Here is a 25,588-nt window from a genome sequence, read left to right on the forward strand (position 1 = left end):
TGGTCCTCATTCATACAGGAAATCAAGATCAAGTGAGCTTTTGCCCAATTGTTTTTCTGATCAGCTGGTTCTAGAGGAGTCCAGTTAATGCCGCCCCAATGGACGCGGGCCTTTGCCTGTACCTGTTCCCATCGTGCCAGCAAATGGGCGGTCTTAATTCGAAGAATTCTGGCACTTTGCTGCGTTCTCAAAGATCCTATCTCCTAATTTTCTCTCCTGCATTTTATTTTGTGTCCTGGAGTTCCCAGAACTAGCTTAATACAAAAAATAACTTAGACTTGTTTCATCTTTCTATGCCTTACTCTGACATCCATAAGAGATTTACACAAGCCCACAATGACAATGCTCCATGGTTCCACCTGGAGTGTTTTTATGTTTACAATCTCTAATCTTCTTGATACTTATCTGGGGGTAGCTCTTTTCTTTGAGGTCTTGTGAATTCCTAATCTGAGTTTCTATATTTAGAAATAGGAGAAATACAGATTTTAATACTTCCTAAAGAACCTGGACACACAAGACTGTAAAATTATAACGATTGGGATGAATGTGCAGATCAAGATAAAAATCTTGAGACCAGAAAAAAAAAACATTTTAACCGTTCTGCAAAAACAATTAAATGGACAATAGAAATGGAACCCACAGGCTCTTATGGCCTAAATAGCATCATCACAACGATTTCCCCGTCGCTACCCAATGTGCTGGTTTCTTTTCTCTTACAAATTAGGTCTTAAAATAATTTGTATTAATCAGTGATGGGAATGGAGTGATCCAAAAAGAAACTCACAGAAGAACATCTGTTAATTTTCAAAATCGAGAAAGTCTTCAAAATCCCTGACAGTGCCCCTGCAGGATGTATTACAAAATGCTGAGAAGTGCAAACGACAGTGAATTGCTATTGATGGAGACTGAGCAACCGGCCGGGGAAGGGATGAGCACCCCATGCTGGAGGAAGTGCTGGACCGCAGAGTCCAGGCTTAGCAGGCCCTCTGGAGCAGGCAAGCCTGGCAGGGGGTGGGGGGTGTGGGAGGAGGTGGGGGGGAGGTGGAGGTCAGGAGGAGGTGGGGGTGGGGGGGTAGGGGGGTGGGGAGTGCGACCCCCTCCAGGGTGTGCTTTGAGGGCAACACCGCAAATCTCTCGGCTCCTAAATCCTCTCATCATTTGGCACAACACCCGAAATTCTACTTGTCACCTTTCCCTTTGGATCTTGAAAGGCTTTCAGCCTCAGAGGCCTCTTTGGAGGAGAAGTGTCACAAACCATTGTGAGTTAGGATTAAAAGACATTCAGCCAAGAGTAAAGCCTTGTAGGAGCAGCGTTGATGCTCCATGTCCTGATGGTGGGGAGAGAGGAGGGTTGACCCCTGGGGGGGCGGGCAGGAAAGGATCCCAGGTGGCACTACAGGAGGGAACCCATCTCACGAATCTGCCAAGAGCTGGCCTCAAAGACTAGAAAACATAGTTTTGCCAAAAGTCATAAGGAAAATCCTGCAAAAGTGTTTTGTGCCTTTTCTACAATTTTTAGAGGGGTTTCTTCTGATTTTTCTAAATTTGTCCACAGTCGTCTCTTTAAGTTACTTGGAAACTGTGACATCTGCCTTCAGCAAACATACTTAAACTTCCCCCACATTCACACATTCCTCCAAAATCAAATACATTATCAGATTTAATAAAATTATTCCAGAACTGTGCATGATTTCCTTCAGGCCGCAGCCCATTTATTTAAAGCTAAGTACACAGGGACAGATTGTTATGGTAAAACTGTAGAACAGAGACTGGCTTGTCTACCAAACATAGTTGAATTAAATCTTAGAGAAAACTTTTGATAAAACTTATCTCATTCCTTAAGATTTGCTTGTCTCCATGCAGTCTAACCCAGTGCCTGCACGTGCTATATGCTCAATAAATACTTGTTAAAAATATACTTAGTTTTGATAGTCATGATTAAATGACTCTAATCGAATAGCTAAACTACTTTTCAAATTGGAAGGAAAAAAGGGGATACTTTCTTAATGATTAGGAAAGTTTTCCGTGGCATAAAAACAAAATAAAGTGCAAAGTATCCCCAAATACACACACACACACACACACATACACACACAAGCACACATGCCACATTTAAACCAGAAACTATAGTCTTTTCACTCTCAAACTTGGGCATATTAATTATATCTGAACATTTGAAAAGGCTAGCCTTCTAAGATATTAATCGTGAAAGTATCGTGAAAGTAAACTCAAGATTGGGGCATAAAAAGATCAGAACAGAGTCCTACTTATTTTCCAAACATTGATGATTTTTTAAAAAATGCACTTACCCCATTTCGACTGTTGACCCCAGGAATGAGGGTATGCAGTAGTCAGCAGCTGCCAGGGTATAAGGCGGTCGAGCAGCAGAATCATCCCAGTAAATGTCCTTCTTCATCTTGGGTAAGCTCATGTGCATCTCATCCACAGCCAAAAGAGAGACCTAAAATCATCACTTTACTGTTAGACAAATTTGGATATGAATTGTATAAAGAAAGAGGGGCCCCTTGGGCAGGGAGTGGATGGGATTTGCAGTAGGATAGAACAGTCTGCAAGAGTAAAAATACAAATGTCTATTGTTCATATTTGCTCTAACCAGGGCTGCCACGGAGAGTTGTACATGTTGTGTACTGCACATGAGCGCTTGGCAATGGAGGTGACAGCACTTGGCTATAAAACTGCCCAGACTTGGTTTAGCAACTACTGGCCCGGAGTGGACCTGGCTACATTTTGCCTAGAGGCAGGAGTGACACCTTCTACTTCCTTCTTCAAAGTCCCCGTGTTGTCTAATGTCTGTCCCAAACACAACCTGATCGTCCCAGATCTTACAGGAGTCAGGGATTCTCAATATCCCATTCCGTTGATTCCATAAACACACTTGATATCATTTCTTACGTGCCCTGATTTTTTGTTTGTTTGGGGGAAGCACATCGGCAAGTCTCCACTCCTTGGGCTGTAGAGTGGTCTCCCTTCTTGACCTTGACACGCTGATGCGTGAATAAATGATTAATCTTCTGCAAATCCAATTTTTACAAAGAGCGAGCGGCCTAGCCATTATGCTCCCTTCCTGGTAGACTGAGTGTGATCGTTGGGGGAGGTTGGGGCCATGGCCTCGGGAGCTGTGTGTTGAGAACCTCTGGACTGAGTGTGTGGCCGAACCCGGTATAAACTGGCAATCCTGGCGGCGGGCATGGAGATCCTAGCGGGCAGCTGCCCAAGAAAGGCCTGGAAGTTCCCTTGCCTACCTGACCTGCCACCCACCAGTCTGGGTGGCCTGTCCCTGAGTTCCCTCTCTGCCGGCTCTCCATGTTTGGGGCCAGTTTGTGAACCAACTGGTGAAACGTGTGAGACCGGTTAGGAGCTGGGTAAAACATGAAATTCTTTCCCAGCCTGTGGGGGAAGAGAATGGTGTCAGGAGAGAGTCCTGCCTGAAAGGAAAATTCTCTTATGCTGGTTCCTCATGGAAAACCTCTCTGAGGCAATGCTTTGGAGTCAGGGTCCTAGGGTCTGTTCAGTTCAGTGCAGGGAAATGTGAGATGGGGGCTGGTGTGGCCCATGCTCCCGGTGGCCCGCAGGCCCCTTCAGGACAGGCATCTGGGGACGCCGGCCAGATCACGCCTGGCTGCCCTCCACGCCCCTGCTAGCCTCCCATGGGCGGCCACAGAGAACAGATGACAGACTGAGTGCGAATATCTCCCTGCAGTAAGATGGAAGAGGCTGTGTCGAGCTAATAAAGAAACAAAGAATATGGGCTTGAAATTCTCTTTAAAAGGGGCTACATTTCCCTGCAACCGAGACCCAGGACCTGGGAGGTTCCAGAAGGACGTGAGACAACACGGTGCAAAGCCAAGCGTCTTCCGTTTGCAGCTAAAGCTCTCAGGTGCGTTTGCAGCACAAGCGGTTCGTTATTAAATTATTAATGCTTGTACAGGAGAGAGAAGCTGCTCTAACCTGCAGGTTTCTGTCAATGCACCAGTTGGTTTCAAAATCATCATCGTCTTCTCCAAAAGGGTTGATGAGCTGCTCGGCCACCTGGAGTCGAGGACAGAGAATGAGTCGGTCGTGATGCTCGTGAAGACTGAGTGCGGGCCGGAGGGGGTGAAGGTGGTGCCCTTTGCCACGTTCATAATGCGAGCCCAGAGGGGAGTGGGTCACCCCACGGACACAGATGCTTATCTGCAGGCGAGGCCCTAGGCTCAGGCTCCAGTGTGGCATCTGCCGGGGCCTGCTCTCCCGTGGGTCTGGCATACAGACCCCCTCCAGGGGAAGCCCTGTGCCATTAGAGCCCAGCGAGTGACGATCAGGTTCAAATCGAACCGGTGCGGGCTAAGGGGCACGACAAGGTGCAAGGTGCTGGGCACGTCCAGGCTTCGGGCCTGCGATCTTCGGGAAACCACAAGCACCCAGGGGATGAGCCGAAATGCGACCACGGGGAACGTACGACAGCGAAGAAAGAGTTAAAGCGCGATTAAAGAAAATAATACAAGGCTTTTCCACAATTCCTGGACGTAACCACGAAATGCAGGAGTCGGAGAGCTAGAGAGTCACAAAGCTGGAGTTTGCCTCACTTTGTTCTACGCTAAAGGGTTTGCTATTGTCTGGTGAGTCAGTTTTCCCACTGGGAAAAGCTTAGGTAGCTTCTCTTTTTTTAAATTTAATTTAATTAATTCACTATTTTTTTAGGTAGCTTCTTAGCGCATTTTTTCCACATATTTTCTAATAGTTGATCAGCAGGACACGAGCTTACCACGTTCTGGAATTGGGTAGCCTTGTTGAGAGATTTATATGCCAAATAGGACTCCCCTGTTATTCTCCTTTTGAAATAATCCCTTTGAGGGGCGCCTGGGCTCAGTTGGTTGAGCATCGACTCTTGGTTTTGGCTCAGGTCATGAGATTGGGCCCCACATGGGGCTCTGCGCTCAGCACAGAGTCTGCTTGGGATTCTCTCTCTCCCTCGAAGTCCTTCTGTCCCCACTGCTCACGGTCTCCCTCCCTCTCTCTCTCTCTCTCTCTCAAATAAATAAATCTTTAAAAAAGTAAATAATCCCTTTGATTTTAATTATTTTGTGTGCGAGAGAGAGAGAGAGAGAGAAAGAGAGCAAGATTTTACATAGGGTCTAGATGGGAAAAACAAGTGTACAAAAAAGGGTGCCATCGATTGCTTGAGTTTCTATATTCTCAGGCTTTGTGGTAGAAAGTCTACATATTTAATTTTTAGGATTTAAGTCTAACCACTATCCACTTAGAGCAGTTGCTCTCAACCTTGGATGAAGAACCAAATCACCTGGGGAGCTTTAAAAGCATGCGGTCCCTCCCTCAGAGATTCTGTTTTAGTGGGTGAAGCTCCAGGAGGCTTGAGTGCGTGGCTGGAGTTGAGGAGCACCCCCGTGGAGAGGTGCATCTCCCTTAGTCTAAGGGACAAACCTGGGCAGACCCTGAGTCCCGGGCCAGGCAGCCTCACAGCTTGTCCAAGTCCAAGCCCTTCACTGTAACGTCCAGGGCCTAGCCACCCTTTCTTGCCTGGGGTTTTTCCTTAAATGGGCCACTGGATAGGCCCTAAAAATATTTTTGTGATATCCAGGATTTCACTTTGATGGGGTCAGTCCTGCGTATAGGATTAGAGTCTACACTTACCTCCCCAAGTGATACGTTTCTGGATGGACTCTCTGAAAAAATATCCTTCACTTTCTTGGACGCTCTCATTTCCAGCAAATAACTAATATACTGTTTATAATATTAAGATGGTTCTTTTACACTTTGAAAAAAAATTTGTAAATATTAGAATGGGCAAGATAGAATAGTTGCTTGGAAAGTGAGAGATAATCCGCTGGGTGGGAAAATACTCTTCTTTTAGGGTCGCCTATCTCTTAAAGGAGCTAAGATTGTATTTTCATATTTTGCCTTTCAAAATATTTTATAAAGAAAAATAATGTTAATATTTTAGAGCTCAACTCAGGGGACAAGACCATGAATGACCAGAAATATTGAGCATTTGGCCAGCGTGGTGATTTTCTGTTTATAAGGCTAGAGTCTAGTTTTTTTTCCTCTAATGGGAGATGAGAGCTATTAGTCTCTCTTGCTATTTCTCTGTCTTAAGTGGGTAAAAATAATCGAGAATCACCGTCACCCGGCTGCCAATGTCTTTGCCATTTATAAAGGATGTCCCTTAAAAGCTTCTTGAAAGGCCAACATGTTTACTTTTCTTGGTTAAGAGTCAAACTGATGAAAGTCAAGACAATGGTGGGGAGAATTTTGCCACAGCCTGGGAGGCCGCCCCAGAGCACAGCACCATGTGGCTGGCCGGAAGGTCAAACGTTTGAAAATTGGATTTTTTTCAAGTCATCCTCAAACTGTCATTAGATTTTGATTACCTTCATGGAGCCCTTGTCTTGGCGTGTGTGCACTTCTCTTTAGGAAGTTCACAGAAGCGATGGAGGACTCAGGTTTTGGGGTACCCAGGGAGGGGTGGGGGGCACCCGGAGATGCTGGGGACCTGTCCTTTTTGTGCTCTGACCTGTTTTTCATTTCCCGGCAAACCAAATGTCGTCAGAAATCCTGGTGTTTCTGGTTTTGATTCTGATGAATCATCTTCGGAGTCTCAGTTCTGGTTTTGAAAATGGGTTGCATTTAATGTGACACAGCTGGTGGGATTTCAGAGACTCGTAGCTAACTACAGAGTTAAACAGAACCAAGATAATAATATAATACGGGGCACCTGGGGCGGGGGGCTCAGTCGGGTGAGCGGAGGCCTCAGGCTCAGGTCAGGATCCCAGGGTCCCAGGATCGAACCCCAAGTTGGGCTCCCTGCTCAACGGGACGTCTGCCTCGGCCGCCCCCCAACCCCCCAGCTTGTGATCTCTGTCTCTCCCTGTCTCTCTCTCAAATAAATAAATAAAATCTTGAAAAAACAATAATATAATACTAATGCTTAAGTCTAATATACAAGGCTTATTTTTTTTTTTTTAAGATTTTATATATTTGAGAGACAGAGCAGGGACCTGATGCAGGGCTCGATCCCAGGACCCCGGGATCATGACCTGAGCCGAAGGCGGCTGCTTCACCGACTGAGCCTCCTCAGGTGCCCCCCAAGGCATCTTAGTCTCTCCCTTTTACTCTGCCTCGTTGCCTATTGTGGCATAAAATATCAAGGCAGTTACAGTTATTACTTTAATTACATTATTTTAATCCTCACGCAAGCACACAAGGACTTAAAACATCAGTGGCCATAAAAGTGTGTTCTTGCAATCTCTTGGCTTCGTGCTGCAACACGGCGCTCACCACGGCTCTTGAATCCCTAGTTTAACAGTAATGACCTCCCTGGGCGCTTAACTGTTACCTCTACCTGTGACCAGCTCATGCAGAGTGACTCGGCCAAGGCCCGTCGCTGAACGTAGAGCCTGATGGAGGTTGCGGACCGGGCCTCGGGCACCAAGACCATGGCCTACCTACCTTGAGCCATCCTGCGTAGAAGAAGAACTGTAGGAGGGTGAAGATTGGAATGTAAAGATCCAAGTCGTGCCCCGCGTAGCCTTTGGTGGGATCCAGAAACTGGCGTCCGATCAAGCAGGCGAAAAAGAACGTGTAGACGGCCAGCGTGACAACCTGCAGTGGAGACAAGCCCGAGTGAGGGCCCGGCACCCGGGCACCCGGGTGCGCAGGTAGCAAGGAGAACCGTGTGCAAGGTGTGTGATACCTGGGTGTAAACCAGCGGAATCCCGACCCAGTCGTAGCCAAATAAAAGGCTGCACCAAGAGCGGTATTTGTTCATCTCCTACGCCAGAAACAGATAAAACACGGTTTACTAAAATGATGGGGGTGCCAATGAATTCTTCCTGGGGTTCGTCACCGTGTCTTCTATGAATTTGTCTGTGGAGAGGCGGAGACGGACTCTGGAAGGCTGGTAGTCGGTTCTGAAGGCGAGTCCAGGGGCAAAATTTGGAAAATGACAATCAGCATCTTCAGCAACGCAAAAAAGGTTGACGACGGTTGGACATTTTTAAAAATATTAAAGTGAATCTGGACTTTATGGAACTATCCCCTACTCTGCTAAAGCCACGATTTCCAACGTGTATACTGGCCCCAGGTGGTGATGGGAAGGCTCGGGTTAATAGGTTAAATAAGTCATTTCTACCCATTTTGGTACATTTCTGTGGAGAGCCCACTTTTGTTTGTTTCTCTACCTCTTTGGAAAACACGCTTGCTATAGATTTTAGAAAAAAAAAGTTTTACATCCTGCACCCACCCCCTAAAATGAGGACTTACTATTATTCTTGGGACAACCCTTATATTGATAGGAAATTTCTCTGTTGGGAGCAGAAAGGACTCGAACCCATTGATTCTTCCTTTGTCGCGCCTAAGTTACTACGCAAGACTGGGCAAGAGAGTTCACGTTAGATCGGGTGTTGTTTTTCTGTGATTCGCTCCCTTGGCCTAGTTCAGGCAGGAGGTTGTCATGTATCAAACGTTTGAAAACTGGATTTTTTTCAAGTCCTCCTCGATGACTTGAAAGATATGACGTATCTTTCCGGCCCTTCCATAAATGTGTTTCTCAGATGAACTCAGGGGTTATTTCGTTTAATGAAACCATAATCTTGTTTCCTGGCGTACCTGACAAGTTGGCTTAACCTCAGGAAATTCCAGATGGGGAAAGCTGACCGGGCGGGTTTATCTTTACTCCAGATTTTATTCCAGGACCTGAGAGCCAAGGATGGTGACTAGGCCGCGTGGGCACCAGATCGTTCCGAACTCCTGGCAGCTCCTGCTAATCAGTGAAGGGACACTTTCCTACAGAGCCTCGTACGAGGCTGATTCCGTTTGGCCAGAGGTCCTACGCAACCACTACCGGTCCACCTGACTTCAAACCTGTGCATCATCCCTGTTCCGCACGTTGAGGGTTCTGATACTAGCCCGGTCTTCCCGGTTCCTTTGGAACCAGAAATGGACGAAGCAGACTTGTCCTGTCTGACCTGTGACGTCCAGACCCCTGTCGGTGTCTGACTGGCATCTTATACCGATGGCTTGCGACATACTCACAGTCATCAACGATTGCAGATCAACGCTGTCTCTGATTCTACCCTCCTTCCGGGCTTTAGCTGCAAGATTTCCAAACCAGATGAATGGGACCCAATATTTCAGGTGAGGAGATTTGAGATGGTCAAATAATTTTCTTTCATCAGCTGTCATAAACCCTTGAGCACAAAATAAGAGTAGCGCAATTATGCAGAATGAGTTTAGCACTGATGCCATGCATATTTTCAGGGTTGCTACATGAGCATACAGTGGGGGTCAATTAAAAATAGATAAAATGAAGGTTGTTGCCCTCAAGTAGCTTATACTTGTTTTTTTCTAATAATAAATTTATTTTTTATTAAGTAGCTTATACTCGTATTAGAGATAAGGAACGTGTGTGGGGGTGCACACGCAAGTTAGGTAACAATAATACATAAGGCAAGGCCTGTTGGCAATCCCTCATAGGGTGGCCAGGAGGAAGTAAGCTGACATTAAATGGGGACTAGAACATCTGGGGAGGGACACCCAGGGGCCCCAGTGGGTGGGCATCCGCCTTTGGCTCAGATCATGATCCTGGGGTCCCGGGATCGAGTCCCACATCGTGCTCCCTGCATGGAGCCTGCTTCTCCCTCTGCCTGTGTCTCTGCCTCTCTCTCTCTGGGTCTCTCATGAATAAATAAATAAATAATCTTAAAAAAAAAAACATCTGGGGAAGGTTTCCTTTTTAGGTTCGGGTTGATTCATCTAAAATTGAGAGAAAGAGGGATCCCTGGATGGCGCAGCGGTTTGGCGCCTGCCTTTGGCCCAGGGCGCGATCCCGGAGACCCGGGATCGAATCCCGCGTCGGGCTCCCGTTGCATGGAGCCTGCTTCTCCCTCTGCCTGTGTCTCTGCCTCTCTCTCTCTGTGACTATCATAAATAAATAAAAATTAAAAAAAAATAAAATTGAGAGAAAGAATACTTAGAAATATTAGGATTCAAAGAATAAAAGGTGTCACCTTTGCATTTAGTGCAAACTCTAATAAGTTTGCACTAAATGCAAAGCACTGAGTGTAGCGCGGAAAGCACGGATCACGTACTTCTCCCAACCCTCACTCCCTTCTGGGTCCTGGCTCGGCGGGTCCCGTGGAGCCTCCCGTATGCTCTCTCCTCCTTCCCTGGGGGTTTCTCCCTTTCAAAGCTCCACCAACAGGGCCCCTGTCACCTCACATCATAGCGATGTCCTACATAAAGGTTTCTCCTGCCAAGAGCATCTGGAAGGGCGAAGCGCATGCAAAGGGCACGGTGCCCGCAGCAAGTCGTGGCAGGATGAGCGTTACAATCCGTGTGTGTGTGTGTGTGTGTGTGTGTGTGTGTGTGTGGTGCATATGACCTGGCTTGTCTGAGCCTGCGGTGACCTCCGCGGTCGCGGGTGTCCCAGGTGGGAAAAAGAGAGATGATGACCTCTGCCTCCCCAGGATGCCGCGGACCAGGCCCAGTGGGGACCCCCACTCAGCACAGACTCAGCCCTTGGTGGACCCCCCACTACCACGTTAACTGCTCATCCCACCTCCCAAGCTGCACGCCACGGCAGAGAAGAGATGGGAACCGGGGGGCAGGAGAAAGAGGGCAGCAGGTTCATTTAATTGACATTTACTGAGCATCTACTATGTGCCAGGGCTTGTTCACAAAAATACGTACTTTTAGAAAATTAAGTTTTTTTTGGGGGGGGAAGGGTCAGAGGGACAGAGAGAGGGTCTCAAGCAGACTCCCCAGGTGGGGACCCCCTACCCTGAGGTCACGACCTGAGCCAAGATCAGGGGCTGATACTTAACCCATTGAGCCCCTCAGGAGCCCCTCGAGTATGTACTTTAAACCTTTGCGGTTTACACTGGACTTTTTATTTTTTATTTATTTATTTATTTATTTATTTATTTATTTATTTATTTATTTATTTATTTATTTTTTAAAGATTTTTTTATTTATTCATGAGAGACATGCAGAGAGAGAGAGAAGCAGGCTCCATGCAGGAAGCCCGACGCGGGACTCCATCCCAGGTCTCCAAGATCACGCCCCAGACTGAAGGTGGCGCCAAACCGCTGAGCCACCCGGGCTGCCCCTATTTTATTTTTTTTAAGTTTGATTGAATCATTCAAATGGTATAGAAATCCAAAAGAATATTAATAAGAAAAGTCAGTCTCATTTTCCCAGCCACACGTTTTCCTCCCTGAAGGAATCACTGAGACCAGTTTCCTGCCTATCTTTCCGGGGGAAACATCACACGGGCTTAAGTTTTAGGAGCACAAGTGACTTTATACCACATACGGATCTGACATTGTTCCTATTTTCTGGTTGTATCTTGGAGACCCTTTTTTTGTTAATACACAGAGAGCAGCACCATTGTTCCCAATGCCTGCCTCTTAGTTAATCATGTACAATTTTTTATGTACATAGTCCTCTTTTGAATAGACATTTGTTTTTAATTTTTTTGCTGTTAAAAATAACGATGCCATGATGACCCTTGTACCTATTCCTTTGACCGTTTCGGTGGACTTTGCAATATTAATTATGATTTAATACCTGTAATTTAATACATGTTTTCTGAACTAAAGCTTTTTTTTTTTTTCAAAAACAGGTTAGACGTTAATTTTGAATTAACTTGTGAGTATTGGGAATTTGATTATTATGATGTTCTAACACATTCATTTTTATTTGTTTTTTTAAAGATTTTGTTGGTTTAAGAGAAACAGAGATTGTGAGAGAAAGAGAGAGAGAGAGAGAGAGAGAGAGAGCACCAGAAGAGGGAAGGAGGAGGGTCAGAGGTGGAGAAACAGACTCCCCACTGAGTGGGGAGCCGGGCTGGGGGCTGGATCCTGTAACCCTGGGATCACGGCCTGAGCCAAAGGCAAACGCTTAACCGACTGAGCCACCCAGGGGCCCCAATTCTAACACATTCCGATGAAAATCAACTTGTGACCCGATGTCACACAGTTTATATCCTTAACCACCTGCCATCAGTTTCCGGATCTAATTATTCTGCTTTAAGTATCCCCCCTTCTCGCCACGTAGACTGAGCTTAATTTCACAGGCGCTACCATAACCGAAACGGAGTTACAGGAGGAGTGAGACGAGCTCATTTTGAGAGTCACTGATTCATGGAGCTTTGGGGATCCTAGATCTAGGCCAGTGTTTTTGAGAACAAGGTCCCCCGTATGGGTCCCTGAGTCTCGTGTGACCCCCATGACACGGGGAGAGGGCTAGGCGCCACCCTCACCTACTGAACCGGACCCAGTGGGGCTGGGGTTCTCAGCCGAGGCCTGCACCTCAGCGTCTCCTGTGGGTGCTTTTCGAAAATACCTTGGCCTCGTCCCCAGAGATTCTGATTCAGTGGGTCTGGAGTGAGTCCGGGGGTCAGCAGTCGTTGGACTCGTCCTGAGTGATCCAGTGGAGTTGGGCCAGGCAGTGACACGTGTGCCACGCTCTGCAGGCAATTCGGACACACGGCAAGGTTTGAGAATCACTGCCCGCCCCAGGAAGGCTCTCTATTCAGTATGTGAAGCACACAGAGTATCAACTACAAAACCACTATTTACCATTTTAGATAATGCTCAGGTTATTTATATCAGCCTCGCAGGGTCCTGCACGGCCGGGGAGTTGGGCTTCTCTGGTTGGCAAGAACAACAACGAACCCCGATCCTCTCTTCTCGTTTCTCAGTGCATCTCAAAGTGGTTGCATGATCCAGATTATCTGCTTTATTTCTTTTTCTCTCTTTCTTTTTCAAGACTTACAGAGCACGATGAGGCCTCTTACAAGAAGTTAATAGACCTGACCTGGGACACCTGGGTGGCTTGGTGGTTAAGTACCTGCCTTTGGCTCAGGGCGTGATCCTGGGGTCCCAGGATCGAGTCCCACATCGGGCTCCCTGCGTGGAGCCTGCTTCTCCCTCTGCCTGTGTCTCTGCCTCTCTCTCTGTGTGTCTCTCATGAATAAATAAATAAGATTAAAAAAAATTTAAAAAAAAAAAAACAACCCTCTCGTTTTTTTTTTTTTTTTAAAAAAAGACCTGACCTGTTTTGGTTCTGTACTTAAAGATTCATGGCAGTGGTTCAACCTTTACCTGGAGGCCTATTTTCAGACATTTCATATCAATTGGTTGGCGGTTATATTTTTGGGATTTATACCGCAGTTTCCAAAAATTACCCCATTTCTATACTGGCTGCAATCTCTGTCCTTTAACCAAAGAATAACTTTACCTCTGGTTATTTTTTATTCAGGAGGAGGGATCATATTGTGCTGGCAAGCTCTTTTCTTGGCTTCTTAGTAGAACGCAAATATGCAGACTGAGGGGTTACCCAGGGCGTGCACTAAAGCCAGGGTCAGCGCTTTCCCAGGTAGCACACCCACCACTTGGAAGGGGACGTGTGGAGCAAGGAAAGCTGGTGATTTTTAGCCTGGAGGTGTGAGTACTTTGCTAGGCTCTGCGAAGGACACATGACAAACCGGACTTTGATGTGTCCTCCAAGAGTGCACGGACATGGTGATTTTTGCTGTGACCCCGCCCCCCCCCCCCCCCCGCAATGTGTGTGTGTGGGTCACACACATTATCTGAACTAACCCTGTCTTTGGAGATCAAGTCATTGGTCAACTACAAGGAAACCTATAGATGGTTGGTTAAATCAGTTGCCATGGAACGCCGTGCTTGTTTGTTATGGAATGGAATGGAATGGAATGGAATGGAATGGAATGGAATGGAATGGAATGCTCTCCTTATCAGTACTTGAGGCCACTGTAACCAGAGGGATGATCTTCAGAACAGGGTCATTATCCTCATCTCTAGGACTAGGTGAGCCCCCGGCACGGATTCGCCACAGTTTGGTGGCACCGTCAGGTGGCGGGTCCTCACACAACCCTGGGACCTTGACACGACGGCCTTGAAGCCATGCTCCCTTGGGCCCTACCCACACCCCAGACCTTGCTATTTGAGCCTGCTGTTACATCTGCCTAGAGCTTCCCTTGCTCTCCGAGTTTGGCCCCGCTCAGCAATTTTCATCCTGCTTATCCCAAGAAACCCCCTTAATATTTCAAATCAGAGTAAAACACGCACACGCGTGCGCACACACACACACACACACACACACACACGTTTTTACTTGCGACTTGCATTGTGATTGGATGGAGCAGGTCCTGCTGCGTTAAGGCAAAATGTTATTGCCCTCAAGCCAAAGGCATAATGAAGTGCACTGATAAACAATATTTCAGTCTTTATAGATTTTGTTTGCTGCACAGGTGGGTCTCTTTTGCCTCCATGGAAGCTGAGTGTGCAAATGAGACTCTATCGGCCGAGGAACTAAAAGCTCCGTATCTCAGAACTTGCAGGCAGAATGGGTTTATTGCCAGTTCTTTCTGAAAGAGAAAGTTGTGTGTTCAGCATCTGAGCCCTTCTCTGAGACGTGACTTTTCCAGGAAGAGTGCAGTGCGCCTGGCTCATTTTGTCTCTGTCCTGTACTTTCTTTTCTTCTTTTTTTTCTGTCCTGTACTTTCAAAATGAATGGAATGAAGCCACCAGATTCAAGTACTGCTCCCCTTTGAACTCAGTGGTAGAGGCTTAGAAATCCTTGTCCCCAGGAAAAATCAAAGGGGGTACAAGAGATTGAGGGAGAGAGATGGAATCACATTATGGAAGCACCGCGCAGAGCAGTATGCCAGGCTTTTTTTTTTTTTTTACCATGAACCACAATAAGATACACGTGGTTCCCAGAACAATTATTGGTTCTCCCACCTGGTGCTCTCTCTGATATTTTCTGATCGGTTCTGTTCTAGTCTATGCTGGTTGCAAGCCATTAATATGACTTAAGAACCCACTAATGAGGTACGACCCACAGTCTGAAAAGCTCGAAATAGGATACGGTTGAGCAAAATCAGTTTCTGGGATAGCCATGCTGAGCAGAGGCGGAGAGCCTCCTCCAGTTCCCCGAGACAGGTACGACACCTCGACTGTGCCATAGCCCTGGCCCCTGGTAGTTCCCTGCCTTCTACATGTGACACAGGAAGCACCCCCCAACCCCTGCTCTTAACCCCCACCTGGCCCCAGAGTTTCATTTGCCCCGAGATGAGGTTGGAGGAGTTAATAGATGGGTCCAGTCCAGTGGTTCCTAGACTCCGCTGTCCATCAGAGTGGTCGGGGGAGCTTTTAAAACTCCTGGTGCCCAGGTTGCGTCCAACCCCTGTGGATTCCCAGCGCCTGGGGTGGGAGCCAGACATCAGTAGTTCTCAAAGATCCCCAGTGATTTCAACTTGCAACAAAATTTAGGAACACCTGCCCCAGTGCACAGAACTGCACAGCGAGCTGGCCATTTTAGCCTTCTGGGCCTGGGCCGGCACCCTGCAGCGCTTCCCGGGGCTTGTTTAAAATAAGGAATCTTAGGTCCTAAGCCCCAGATAGTCCGATTCCACCATCGCCCAGGAACGTGCAGTTGGAATTCAAAGTACCCTCGGCTCGTGGATGTAGTCTGTGCTACTTTGAGAAACGTTGAGAGGATGCCTTGATTTACCTTTTGGAACTGCGTGGAAACTTCACCCTGACCAGCTGAGACCACCCCACCCCACACACCCTCGGCATTAATGCAAGCAGGTCTGGTTCGGCCGAGCGCATTCTCTCCCGTGTACAGGTGTGCGCGGGCGAGTCAGGTGTCACTCCCAGGACGACATTCCGCTTGCTCTGGGCACACGATGGGAGGCTAGAGGGGGAGCTGACTCAGCCTATAAGAGCTCGGCCAACAGGGAACCCTGGCACAGCCGTGAACACTACCGCGCTCTCGTCACCTCCGACATGCAGAGTGGCTGCAGCCTTTGCAGAGCCCGAGAGGACTGCGCCTCTGAGACCTCGAGCCGCAGAGCACAGGCCAGGAGGCCTTCCTGGGCCACATCCACGGGATGCTACTTAGTGAAAGGGGATCGCGGGTTACAAGACCTCAGGAGGCGGCGGGGCCTACGGCCCGGGCATCACCTAAAGGGAGAGCTTGGGTCCCAACGGCCACTTGACCACTATTTTAACGTCAGTTAACCCTAAGCGTTGCTAAAAATCCCAATGGGGTCTCTTCAGACTCTTTCATTATAGAAGAAGCCCAAGGAACTTCATGATCAGATTCCAGGGCTATAAGAAAACTGAATACTGGTCTTTCTTCAAATTTTACTGTTCTCTCTCTCTCTCTCTTTGAGTAGGCTTCACTCCAGAGTCCAACATGGGGCTTGAACTCACGACCCTGACATCAAGACCTAAGCTGAGATCAAGAGTCAGACATTTAACTGACTGAAGCACTCAGGTGCCCCAAATTTTACTGTTTCCTAATCACTCTCATGGGCTACCAGGCACAGAAGGAAATGCTTTTAGGGGGTCCCTGGGTGGCTCAGTGGTTGAGTGTCTGCCTTCGGCCCAGGGCATGGTCCTGGGGTCCTGGGGTCCTGGGATTGAGTCCTACATCGGGCTCCCTGCATGGAGCCTGCTTCTCCCTCTGCCTGTGTCTCTGCCTCTCTTGAATAAATAAATAAATAAATAAATAAATAAATAAATAAATAAATAAATAAAATATTAAACAAAAAAAGGAAGGAAATGATTTTAGAGAAAGAGAAATGTGATGTAGGGATACAAAGTTCAGCAGTAAATATATTTGTGCCTGACTCTGAAAATGATTCATGTGAGAAAAGATATGTAGCATTTTTTACTGACCCATAAAATCCCCATCCATTAGGGGACCCCATGTACTTAGGGACCCCATCCATTCCCACTGATAGCTGTGCTCCTGGGCTCTGCACGGTGCCTGGCATGTGAGCCGCACTCCACAGATCTTTGTTGAATAAGCACACGCGTGACACACTTAGCGACAGCTTTAGTAATGTTTCTTTGAGAGGAATGTAGATAATGTCCCATTACTGATTTTGTGCTTCTCGTGAGTAACTTTGAAGAGAAATCCTTATTTTTCCCTGATCACTGTGAAACACCTGATAAAATGTTTTGATTCAGTCTCACTCTGTAAAGCAAACACCCAATTATGGCCATGGCTTGAATCGGTGAAGGTCCGGAATTGTGCACCCAACTGGATTTAGGACGAGGGACGCAGCCCAGGGCCTGCGGTTGGAATGCCTGGAATTTCCCAGGGCAGCTTTGTCGCCAGTAGGCCAAGTGATAGAGACGCTTCTGCTACAGCTCCTCTGGCGAATAACTGATAAGAGACCAGTTTAGGGAATTTTCAGCACACTAGGCCGGGTTTTGCACTGGATCGTTATTTCTATTTTCATGTGAGCAGAAACAAAACCATTTAATCTCTAATTTGAGAAATTTAGCCTGTAACATCAAAGCATATGTACTACCCCGAGAGCATGCATTTGGTCCCTTGAATGATCCAGACGACTGTAACTCATCTGTCTGACTTAGAAGCAAGGCAAGTTCAAGGACCAGCAGGGGAGTGACCCGGCCATCTGGTTCCCGCCAGGGGACTGCCAGCCACGTCAGAAGGAGCTGCCGTTCCTCACTCTGTCTGCCCTCCCTCAGTGCCCCCTGGCCTGTTCTGAACCTTCGGGGCACAGACCCTTCCCAAGCGAGGCCGAGGGGGGACAGGGGCATTCTCATCGCCTTAAAGGCCACTGTTTCTCAGAGTGTGGTCCAGGGACCCCCTGCCTCAAGGTGTCCACCTGGGATCTACCGAGTCTCAATCCCTGACCTCTTGCGATCTGCATCCTTACTTAGCAGTTTCGATTTTCCACACTAGCTAACGTGCCTTGGGGTTTGAGAAGCCGTCCTTTTGCTTTTTTTTTTTTTTAATTTTTTATTTATACATGAGAGAGAGAGAGAGAGAGAGGCAGAGCCACAGGCAGAGGGGGAAGCAGGCTCCATGCAGGGAGCCTGACATGGGATCGATCCCGGGTCTCCAGGTTCAGACCCTGGGCTGAAGGGAGGTGCTACACCCCTGAGCCCCCCGGGCTGCCCTTGAAGCCGTCCTTTCTCTGACGGTCGATTGCATGTCGGAGAGTCACCTGACCCGGAGTAGGTCCTCGGGGCCCCAGCAGGACCTGGCCCGCGCTCTCCTCCCTGCCGCGGAGCAGGGGCCTGGAGCAGGTGCCTAGGTGTCAGCGGGCCTCGGTCCATCCCTGCCGTAAGGGCGTGGCCCCAGGTGGGGACGGGGGCCTGGGGATGGATGGCCCAGGAGCAGCGGGGGACACAGTCCTGTGTGCGCGGGAGCACCCGGGCCTGGGGTCCGCGGCCGCTCTGCTGTCCTCCCGCCTCTCACAGGGCCCAAACCTTGCCGTCTACACCCCTTCCTGATGCTCCTTGCCTACTACTACTGACTTTCCCGGTGGATGCCAAAGCCTTTACCCCTGGGGTATCGGAAAGGATTTGATCAAGCTCTGCAGGGGAGCCCGGCGCCCTCCACCTTTACCTGGTGTAAACCCAGGCACAGGAGCGGGTTGAAAGGCAGGACGCCCAGGCCTTACAGCCAATGGTCTGGTCCAGCAGGTATGAGTCAGGGCCCGGGAAGACGCATTTTAAATAAACAACTTGGGGCACCCGGGTGGTTCAGCCATTGGGCGTCTGTCTTGGGCTCAGGTTGTGACCCCGGGGTCCTGGGATCAAGTCCCACATCAGGCTCCCCGCAGGAAACCTGCTTCTCCCTCTGCCTGGGTCTCCGCCGTCTCACTCTGTGTCTCTCATGAATAAAATTTTAAAATCTTAGAAAAAAAAAAAAAAGCAACTCACGCTTTTCAAGATGTAAGGGGCCTGGGGTCTGCAGAACACACCTTGAGACGCACTGGTTTAAACGCCCAAGGAGTGAACATTTCCAGATTCACTTGCAACGGTCGGGGGGGTGGTGGTGGGGAGAGCAGTAGTCCAATATTCCAAGTGCCTTGGAAAGGGGCTCAGGGTAAATACAAGTAGAAAACAGACATTTGCACAAGTTTGATAAGGATAAGCCTCGGTATTATGAAAAGTACGCCTCAAGGAAATGACATCGCGCCGGCCCCGCAGAACTGAGTACAGCTCAGCCCTCTTGGAACTCCGCTCTGAGCAGAGCCCAGAAGCCTCTGCACCCTCCCCATCCTCCCCATCCTCCTATTCTCTCCATCCTCCCCACCCTCTCCATCCTCTCCATCCTCCCCATCCTCCCATCCTCTCCATCCTCCCCATCCTCTCCATCCTCTCCATCCTCCCCACCCTCTCCATCCTCTCCATCCTCCCCATCCTCCCATCCTCTCCATCCTCCCCATCCTCTCCACCCTCCCATCCTCTCCGTCCTCCCCATCCTCTCCATCCTCCCCATCCTCTGCATCCTCCGCATCCCCACCTTCCTGGCTTCCTCCCGCTGTGCTTTGAGTGTGAAGGTGATGCTGGAAGGGCAGTTGGGCCTGGCAGCCTGATTCCCGTCGGCATGCCCTCTCCTCTCCTCACGGATAAGTCAGCACTAGAGAAACACCACCTTTATTCACCCAAATTAACTTGCACTCTCACTCATCAATTTGGGGCAGGTCAAACCCTTCCTGCTGGTTTTTAGGACTTCCTTCGGAGGTGGAAATTTTTACTGCACTTGGAAGTTCAGGACATTAGAAAATTCAGTTATCAAGTAGCATTTCTGACCAGGTCATTCGGAAATAGTATTCAGCTTTTAAATTTGGAAGTGGCAGGATGATTTTTTTTTTTTAAGTCTCTACTGGTTTGGCATCATAATAAACCTGTGTGTTTGCCGGGCTATTTGTACCCTTCATCTGAATCCTTGGCCTACTCCTCGGACCACGCTGGCTTCTCACATCTTCCTCTGTACCCCAACACCATCCTCTACTCTCCTCCTTCCTTACTTCCACCCTGACTTTCACAACTTCCTGGTCACAGCAGATCAAGAAGACCTGGGATGTCACACCAAAGGAGCCTTCTAAAGTGACCAAAAGGTGACATCATGCCCGTGTGCTGCATGATTTCATTATTACCCGCAAGATTTCATTACTGGCGTGTGCCAAGTACTGCTCTGAACGCTATGCAGGTGTTAATTTATTTAGTCCTCCCCACAAGCCTGTGAGGTGTAGGAGTGTATTATATTGTATTACCGTATTATAAATTATTACCAGTTCGTTTTATGGATGAGGAAACTGAAGCATGGAGAGGGTAACCAATTCACATAGGTCATGTGGATTATAAGTGGTGGAGGAAGGATCCGAACTCCTACTTGGCTCTTAGTCACTACCTACATCATTTACCTAAGAAGGCAAAACTAGATCAAGCCAAAGCCAAGCCAAAACTTCCAAAAGAGGCCCCCTGATACTAATCTTTAAAACAAAATCTGTTTTCAAGGACATATGGGAAGAGGAGCCTGTACTCAATGCAAAGGCAGATTTTATATTGCCTGTCTGCTCACGAACACATCCAGCAAACTCTCAGATCTACTAACAACAACCCAGCACAACGACCAGTTTTTATTCAGTGCCTTCCAACGATGATCTCATTTAATCCTTACCCCATTGAAGGCTGGTTTAAGCTTCTGTCCTAAATGTTAACACACCAGAGAGAGCCACCTTTCCAACATGATATATTCTCAGCATACTGTGTCCAGCAGTCCAGGCAAAACAATTGCATCCATTTTTTTAAGATTTTCTTTTTTTAAGTCATCTCCATACCCAACCTGGGGCTTGAACTCACAACCCCGTGATCAAGAGTTGCACCCTCTACAGGCTGCACCAGCCAGGTGCCCACAACTCCATCTACTTTGAGGAGTAACAGAGACAACAGATCCACACTGCCTAGATGAAAACCCACACTGCTGGTTCCTTCTAGAATCCGCTTATGTTTTGGGAAAAGCGTTGACTTAGGAGTTCCGAACCTGAGTTATAATTCTGGCTCTTCCATTAATTAGCCGTTGATCCAGGGCAGGTCTCAACCTCTCTGAACCTATTTTCTACCTTTTTCATTTTTTTTGAGGTCCAAATATAATATTTATGAGAATGGATAAACTATACAGTGCTAGAAAAGGTTGGATAGTATTGAAGATGGTTCTAATAAATATGCTAATTATTATTACAGTATATTTACCTAAAGTGACTCTCTGCCACTTAATTTGAAATTGACTGCTTACCACTTCCCCTCCTCCGCCCCCCCTCCCAGGTAAACTTCTCAAGAGCAGTAACTATGTGTTATTCATTTTTGCCTCTTAAGACTGTTTCTGGGGCCCCTGGGTGGCTCAGGGCGTGACCCTGGGGTCCTGGGATCGAGTCCCACATCAGGCTCCCCGCAGGGAGCCTGCTTCTCCCTCTGCCTGTGTCTCTGCCCCTCTCTTTCTATGTCTCTCATAAATGAATAAATAAAATCTTTTTTAAAAATATTGTTTTTGGCACATAGTAGGTAATCAATAAGCGTTTTTTGAATGAATGAATAAATAAAGGATAATTTCAGAGGAATTTTGAAGGTTCCCATGTAGGTTGAGAGGAGTCCACGGAGGGAAAAGCCATTCACAATACCTGCTTCAACCACATGGTCCATGGTGGGGAACCTTTTGTACACAGCGGTGCTCACAGAGCGGAAGATGAGCAGAGACGTGAGGTTGACGTAGCGCATCAGGGTCCTTCTGAGCAGACGCCCATGCTCGTCCCTCCCGTGAACACTGCTGGAGATGAGAAACATCAGCCTGTCGGGCCAGGGCAGATTCACAAACTGGTTCCACCACCGGTTCACTACCAGAGTCACATAAAACCCTGTAAAATAACACAAAACTGTAAAGCAATTTCTTACAGCAGTTGTTGTTGACACTGATGCTTTTAGCAGAATATCAGGCTTTTTTTTTTTTAGGGACTGGGGTGTAAAAATATGTTGTTATCTGTATCTTATGATTTTTGCCCTCCAATAAATAAATAAATAAATAAATAAATAAATAAATAAATAAGGAATTTGTGCCTGGCAATGCCATAGCACCCAGTAAGTGGGTGTTAGGGGTCAGATAGTGACAGCAGAAATGGACAGTTAGTGAAGAGAAAGCTTGATTGTCCAATAGCAAATTATTACCTCAAACTGTTAATTTAGCAAAAGCAGCCCTGAAGGCAAGCCTTGTGGATGATTCTGGTTCTATTGCAAGCAGTGGCTTTTCAGGCATGCCTCTCAGCTTGGAAACACTCCCATGCAGAGTCATCGGTGTCATCCTAATGGAGACAACTGTGTGGCTGCATTCTGCGTGTGACCTATACTTACCAAGCACAAAGGTTACTGGAATTTGTTCAGCATATCTGTCACAGTAAATTGATAATTTTTCAAAGTAACGTTTTTGGGCTCCTGTAAGTAACAATCTGGAGCAAAAATAAAATGCACAGCCCTTTATGATATTATACTTCTGCACCTGCTTTGCAAGTGATATTCAGTGCAAACAATTAAGCACAAATAATTGTAAATTTTTTTTAAGGAGCAATAATGTATATTCCTACCTAAGCTGATGTATCTCAAAAGCTTTTTAATTGCTGAATGTTTCAAGTACCAATGTTTTTAGGACATGAATGTTATTGGCCATTAGGCAGTGGGGTTTATTAACTTTTATTCTTAAATACTTAATATTTTAAACTTTTATATGATGAATGCATTGGATTTAGAGCAAAATACCTCATTAAAGAGTCCAACTTTCCAGTATTCATCAGGTAGGCTTAAAGAAAAAAAGTGTCTTGATTAAGTGAATTACAGTTATTAAGTTAATTACTAAATAATAACCCCAAATTTGGCATTTTGATCTTGCTTTCCCCTGAATTAGCATATTCTTGATTATATGTGTTACACTTCAAGGGATGGTTATAACTATTTTGAAGCCTACCATTACTTAAAATATAAAATAATAGACGTAACAACTAGAGGTAAGCATTTTTATTGCTATATTTGGTGGGTTTGTATTTGTATAATATAAATATAAACATTTATATTACAGATCTGACCAAAACCCATCGTCTGGTACTGTTAGACATAAATTCATTTAATGAAACTATTATCGATATTGATGTTATAGGGAGAGGATTCGGAGAGTCAGAAGAAATATCTCAAGGCAGGTTAATGGTAATGGTCAAGATCTAGAAAGAGGAGCAACACAGATGAGTTTGCATTAAAGAATGAGAACAGCTGTTCCAGGGGAGAAAGAAATCCCTTGGAAATCTGTTATAACCTGTCAAAGGCCTGAATCAGTAAAACTTTGGTAAAGGGAGCGGAGGGATAAGGGGTAACAGGGCACCGCCAGTCAGGTTGCAGATGAAGAGCTGGTGCTGACAAAGACTTTGGGGTGCAGGGTGGGCTTGCGGTTCCTGCCTCAGGTTTGGAGGAGGCGTCAGGAATTCTGAAGTCAGCAGCTGGTTGCACAGGCCTTGCAAGGTCAGGCCAATGACAAGTCACAGCCAGAGCAGTTTTGGATACTCAACTAGAAATGGTCAAAGAGGATTTAAATGTGGAAAGCACAGACCGTAAGGTCAGACAAAGCCAGGTCTGGATCCCAGATCTGCCACTTAACAGATGTGGACTTGGGACGTACGTTTAAATATCTCTGAGCCTCAGTTTTCTCTTTTGTAAATGGGACTAATAATACCTATGTGTTATGAATGTTACGAGGATTATAGAATTTATTATATATAAAACCACTTCACATGTGGCATTACAATTAATCGATAATAAAGTGATCGGCCATTATTAATGATTGGCCAAAGGAAAAAATACTGAGCTAATAGTTACATAGAAAGTTTACAAGCTAGAAAGTACTAGAATGATGATTTTGTCAAAGTCAACCGAAAATAAAAAGAGATATAATCAAAGTAATGAGATCTGGCTTTGACAAAGAATGTCAAATTCTTAAGAGAATTTTAAGAGTTAGGATCATTGGTACACATGAGAATGACACTATGTCAATATTTTTCTACAGCTATATTTGGCTTTCTTGAGACATTCAGCCTATAGTTCTTGGTATACCTTCAACCAGGATTAAGTATCTATTTTAACAAGATTTTTATAGTTGGACTTTAAAAAAATGAAGAATGACTTGCACAACCGATCATTGTTACAAATGTAAGCACTCTTCGGTCTTTAGAAAAAATATATGCGCACAATTTTGTGGGGTATAAATAAGATAGTGGAGCAAAAGTTGAGGCCCCACGAGCATTTCTGGCTACGGTGCAGCTGCTCTAAGTGCTATTCTATCCTAAGCAGCGGTAGCAGCAATAAACTCACATTAGTAAAAATAAACTAATGAGACAATTATTCTGAAACATCACGTGTCTTCCGCCATTTCATATTCTGAAGGATTAAGTGGCACGGAAATAAATTGTCAAAATGATATTGCATTTACAAGACACATCTGAAAAATTACTAGGGGTTCGTAAATAAAACTTTCCCTTTACAGATATTTTGATATGCAGCAAAATAGCTGTTCCTATTCTACTTTTGATAATTATCAGCTGGCCAGATTACTACCCTCTTCCTCAGAAGGAGTCCTGGTGCTGCAAAGAAGAAGGTAGGTAAAAGCAATGATAACACAAATTTGTTCATCTGTATGCAGGAAAGAACAAACTGAAGTTCATAGAAAAGGTGGAAATACAGCCTCAAAAACCTTTAGCTTTTTAAAGTTTTAACTTCCCTCAAAGTAGAAATATATGCAATCAGTTTTAATAAAAAAAAACAAAAACAAAACTCATAAAGCTGCTCTTTTGTACTATGGATCAAATTTTATTAAGACTATAATTTTAGGCATGAAAGTATTTCTTGGACATGATTTTGTTCAAATTTTCTGTTAATCTGACAGGCATAGTTTGTGATGGTATAAAGAATAAACATCTTGTGAATATAACATGCCCGAACTCAGAAGATATAAACAAAATAAATTAGGTTTCAGGCCTTTATTCAGTTGAGGTTTTGGCAAGATTGGCAGGCGCCATCCAGGATAAAATCTTGTCATTTCAGGCAAAAGGAAGGAAAATTGCCTGATATACATCGTTCAGGAGCATGTGAATTATGCAGGTAGTTGCTATAAGCTGTCAAATCGCACATTGAAATGATCAGTGACATAGCTGGGAGAGGCACTGACGGTTATTTGTCTGTGACCTTTGCCATTCAAAATCATCCCTGAGCGAGGATTTAAGTATCAATCTTCCTTTTCACGCCTCTAGCAAAGTTCTGGCAGCGTGACCAAGCCTCATCGTGGTCCATTAACGTGGGGCTAGAATGAGAGCCACCGGGATATGATAGTCAGAGTCCACTTCACATCCCAAGCACGGCTAGGTGTGGATTAGAATTCCTTGTCCTGGGTTGAAGGTAAGAGAGGATCATTCAAAAGAGGAGGCTACATAATGCAAAAGTCAGCAGCAACCAAAGACTTGGATTTTTGAGACTGTATTCTTACATGATATTTGATGGCCAGATAAGGAGACATGCAAAGGAAGGTACCTGTACACCAAACTTATGGCCGTGTAAAAAACAGCAAAGACAATAAATTCCCTGTACAGTAGTTTGTAGATGCTCCCTCTCCACTTGAGGAGTAACCTATGAAATCCAAAAAAAGTCGCATTTGCTACTTTACTGGAGTACGTGACAGTCAT

At 46.2% G+C, this 25,588-nt stretch overlaps 1 protein-coding gene across 2 annotated transcripts; it reads right to left on the reverse strand.

The window, feature by feature from the left end:
* Positions 1-385: 385 nt before the first annotated feature.
* BEST3 (bestrophin 3) lies at positions 386-25,588 on the reverse strand. Of its 2 annotated transcripts, XM_055328880.1 has the most exons (9): positions 25,437-25,588; positions 22,227-22,321; positions 21,503-21,736; positions 9,052-9,206; positions 7,712-7,789; positions 7,468-7,620; positions 3,970-4,050; positions 2,310-2,461; positions 386-422 (listed from the first exon to the last, which is right to left on the reverse strand). In XM_055328880.1, exons 1-9 carry the CDS (start codon positions 25,586-25,588, stop codon positions 386-388), a joined length of 1,137 nt encoding a protein of 378 aa, XP_055184855.1. The 2 variants fall into 2 exon arrangements, with proteins under 2 accessions (XP_055184855.1, XP_055184856.1); XM_055328881.1 differs by lacking the exons at positions 386-422; positions 2,310-2,461; positions 3,970-4,050; ... (3 more) ...; positions 22,227-22,321; positions 25,437-25,588 and adding an exon at positions 14,355-14,410 and having other exon boundaries at positions 21,503-21,681.

The sequence above is a fragment of the Nyctereutes procyonoides genome, unplaced genomic scaffold, assembly GCF_905146905.1.
Source record: "Nyctereutes procyonoides isolate TBG_1078 unplaced genomic scaffold, NYPRO_anot_genome, whole genome shotgun sequence".
Taxonomy (NCBI): domain Eukaryota; kingdom Metazoa; phylum Chordata; class Mammalia; order Carnivora; family Canidae; genus Nyctereutes; species Nyctereutes procyonoides.

Bases quoted from the DNA above. Each gene is read 5' to 3' on its own strand.
- BEST3 (XM_055328880.1), bottom strand. From the start codon at position 25,588: ATGACTGTCACGTACTCCAGTAAAGTAGCAAATGCGACTTTTTTTGGA. The intron at 22,322-25,436 runs GTACCTTCCTTT...TTTTTGCTCCAG, and splicing joins GCCATAAGTTTGGTGTACAG to ATTGTTACTTACAGGAGCCC. The intron at 7,621-7,711 runs GTATCACACACC...TCTCCACTGCAG, and splicing joins TTCCGCTGGTTTACACCCAG to GTTGTCACGCTGGCCGTCTA.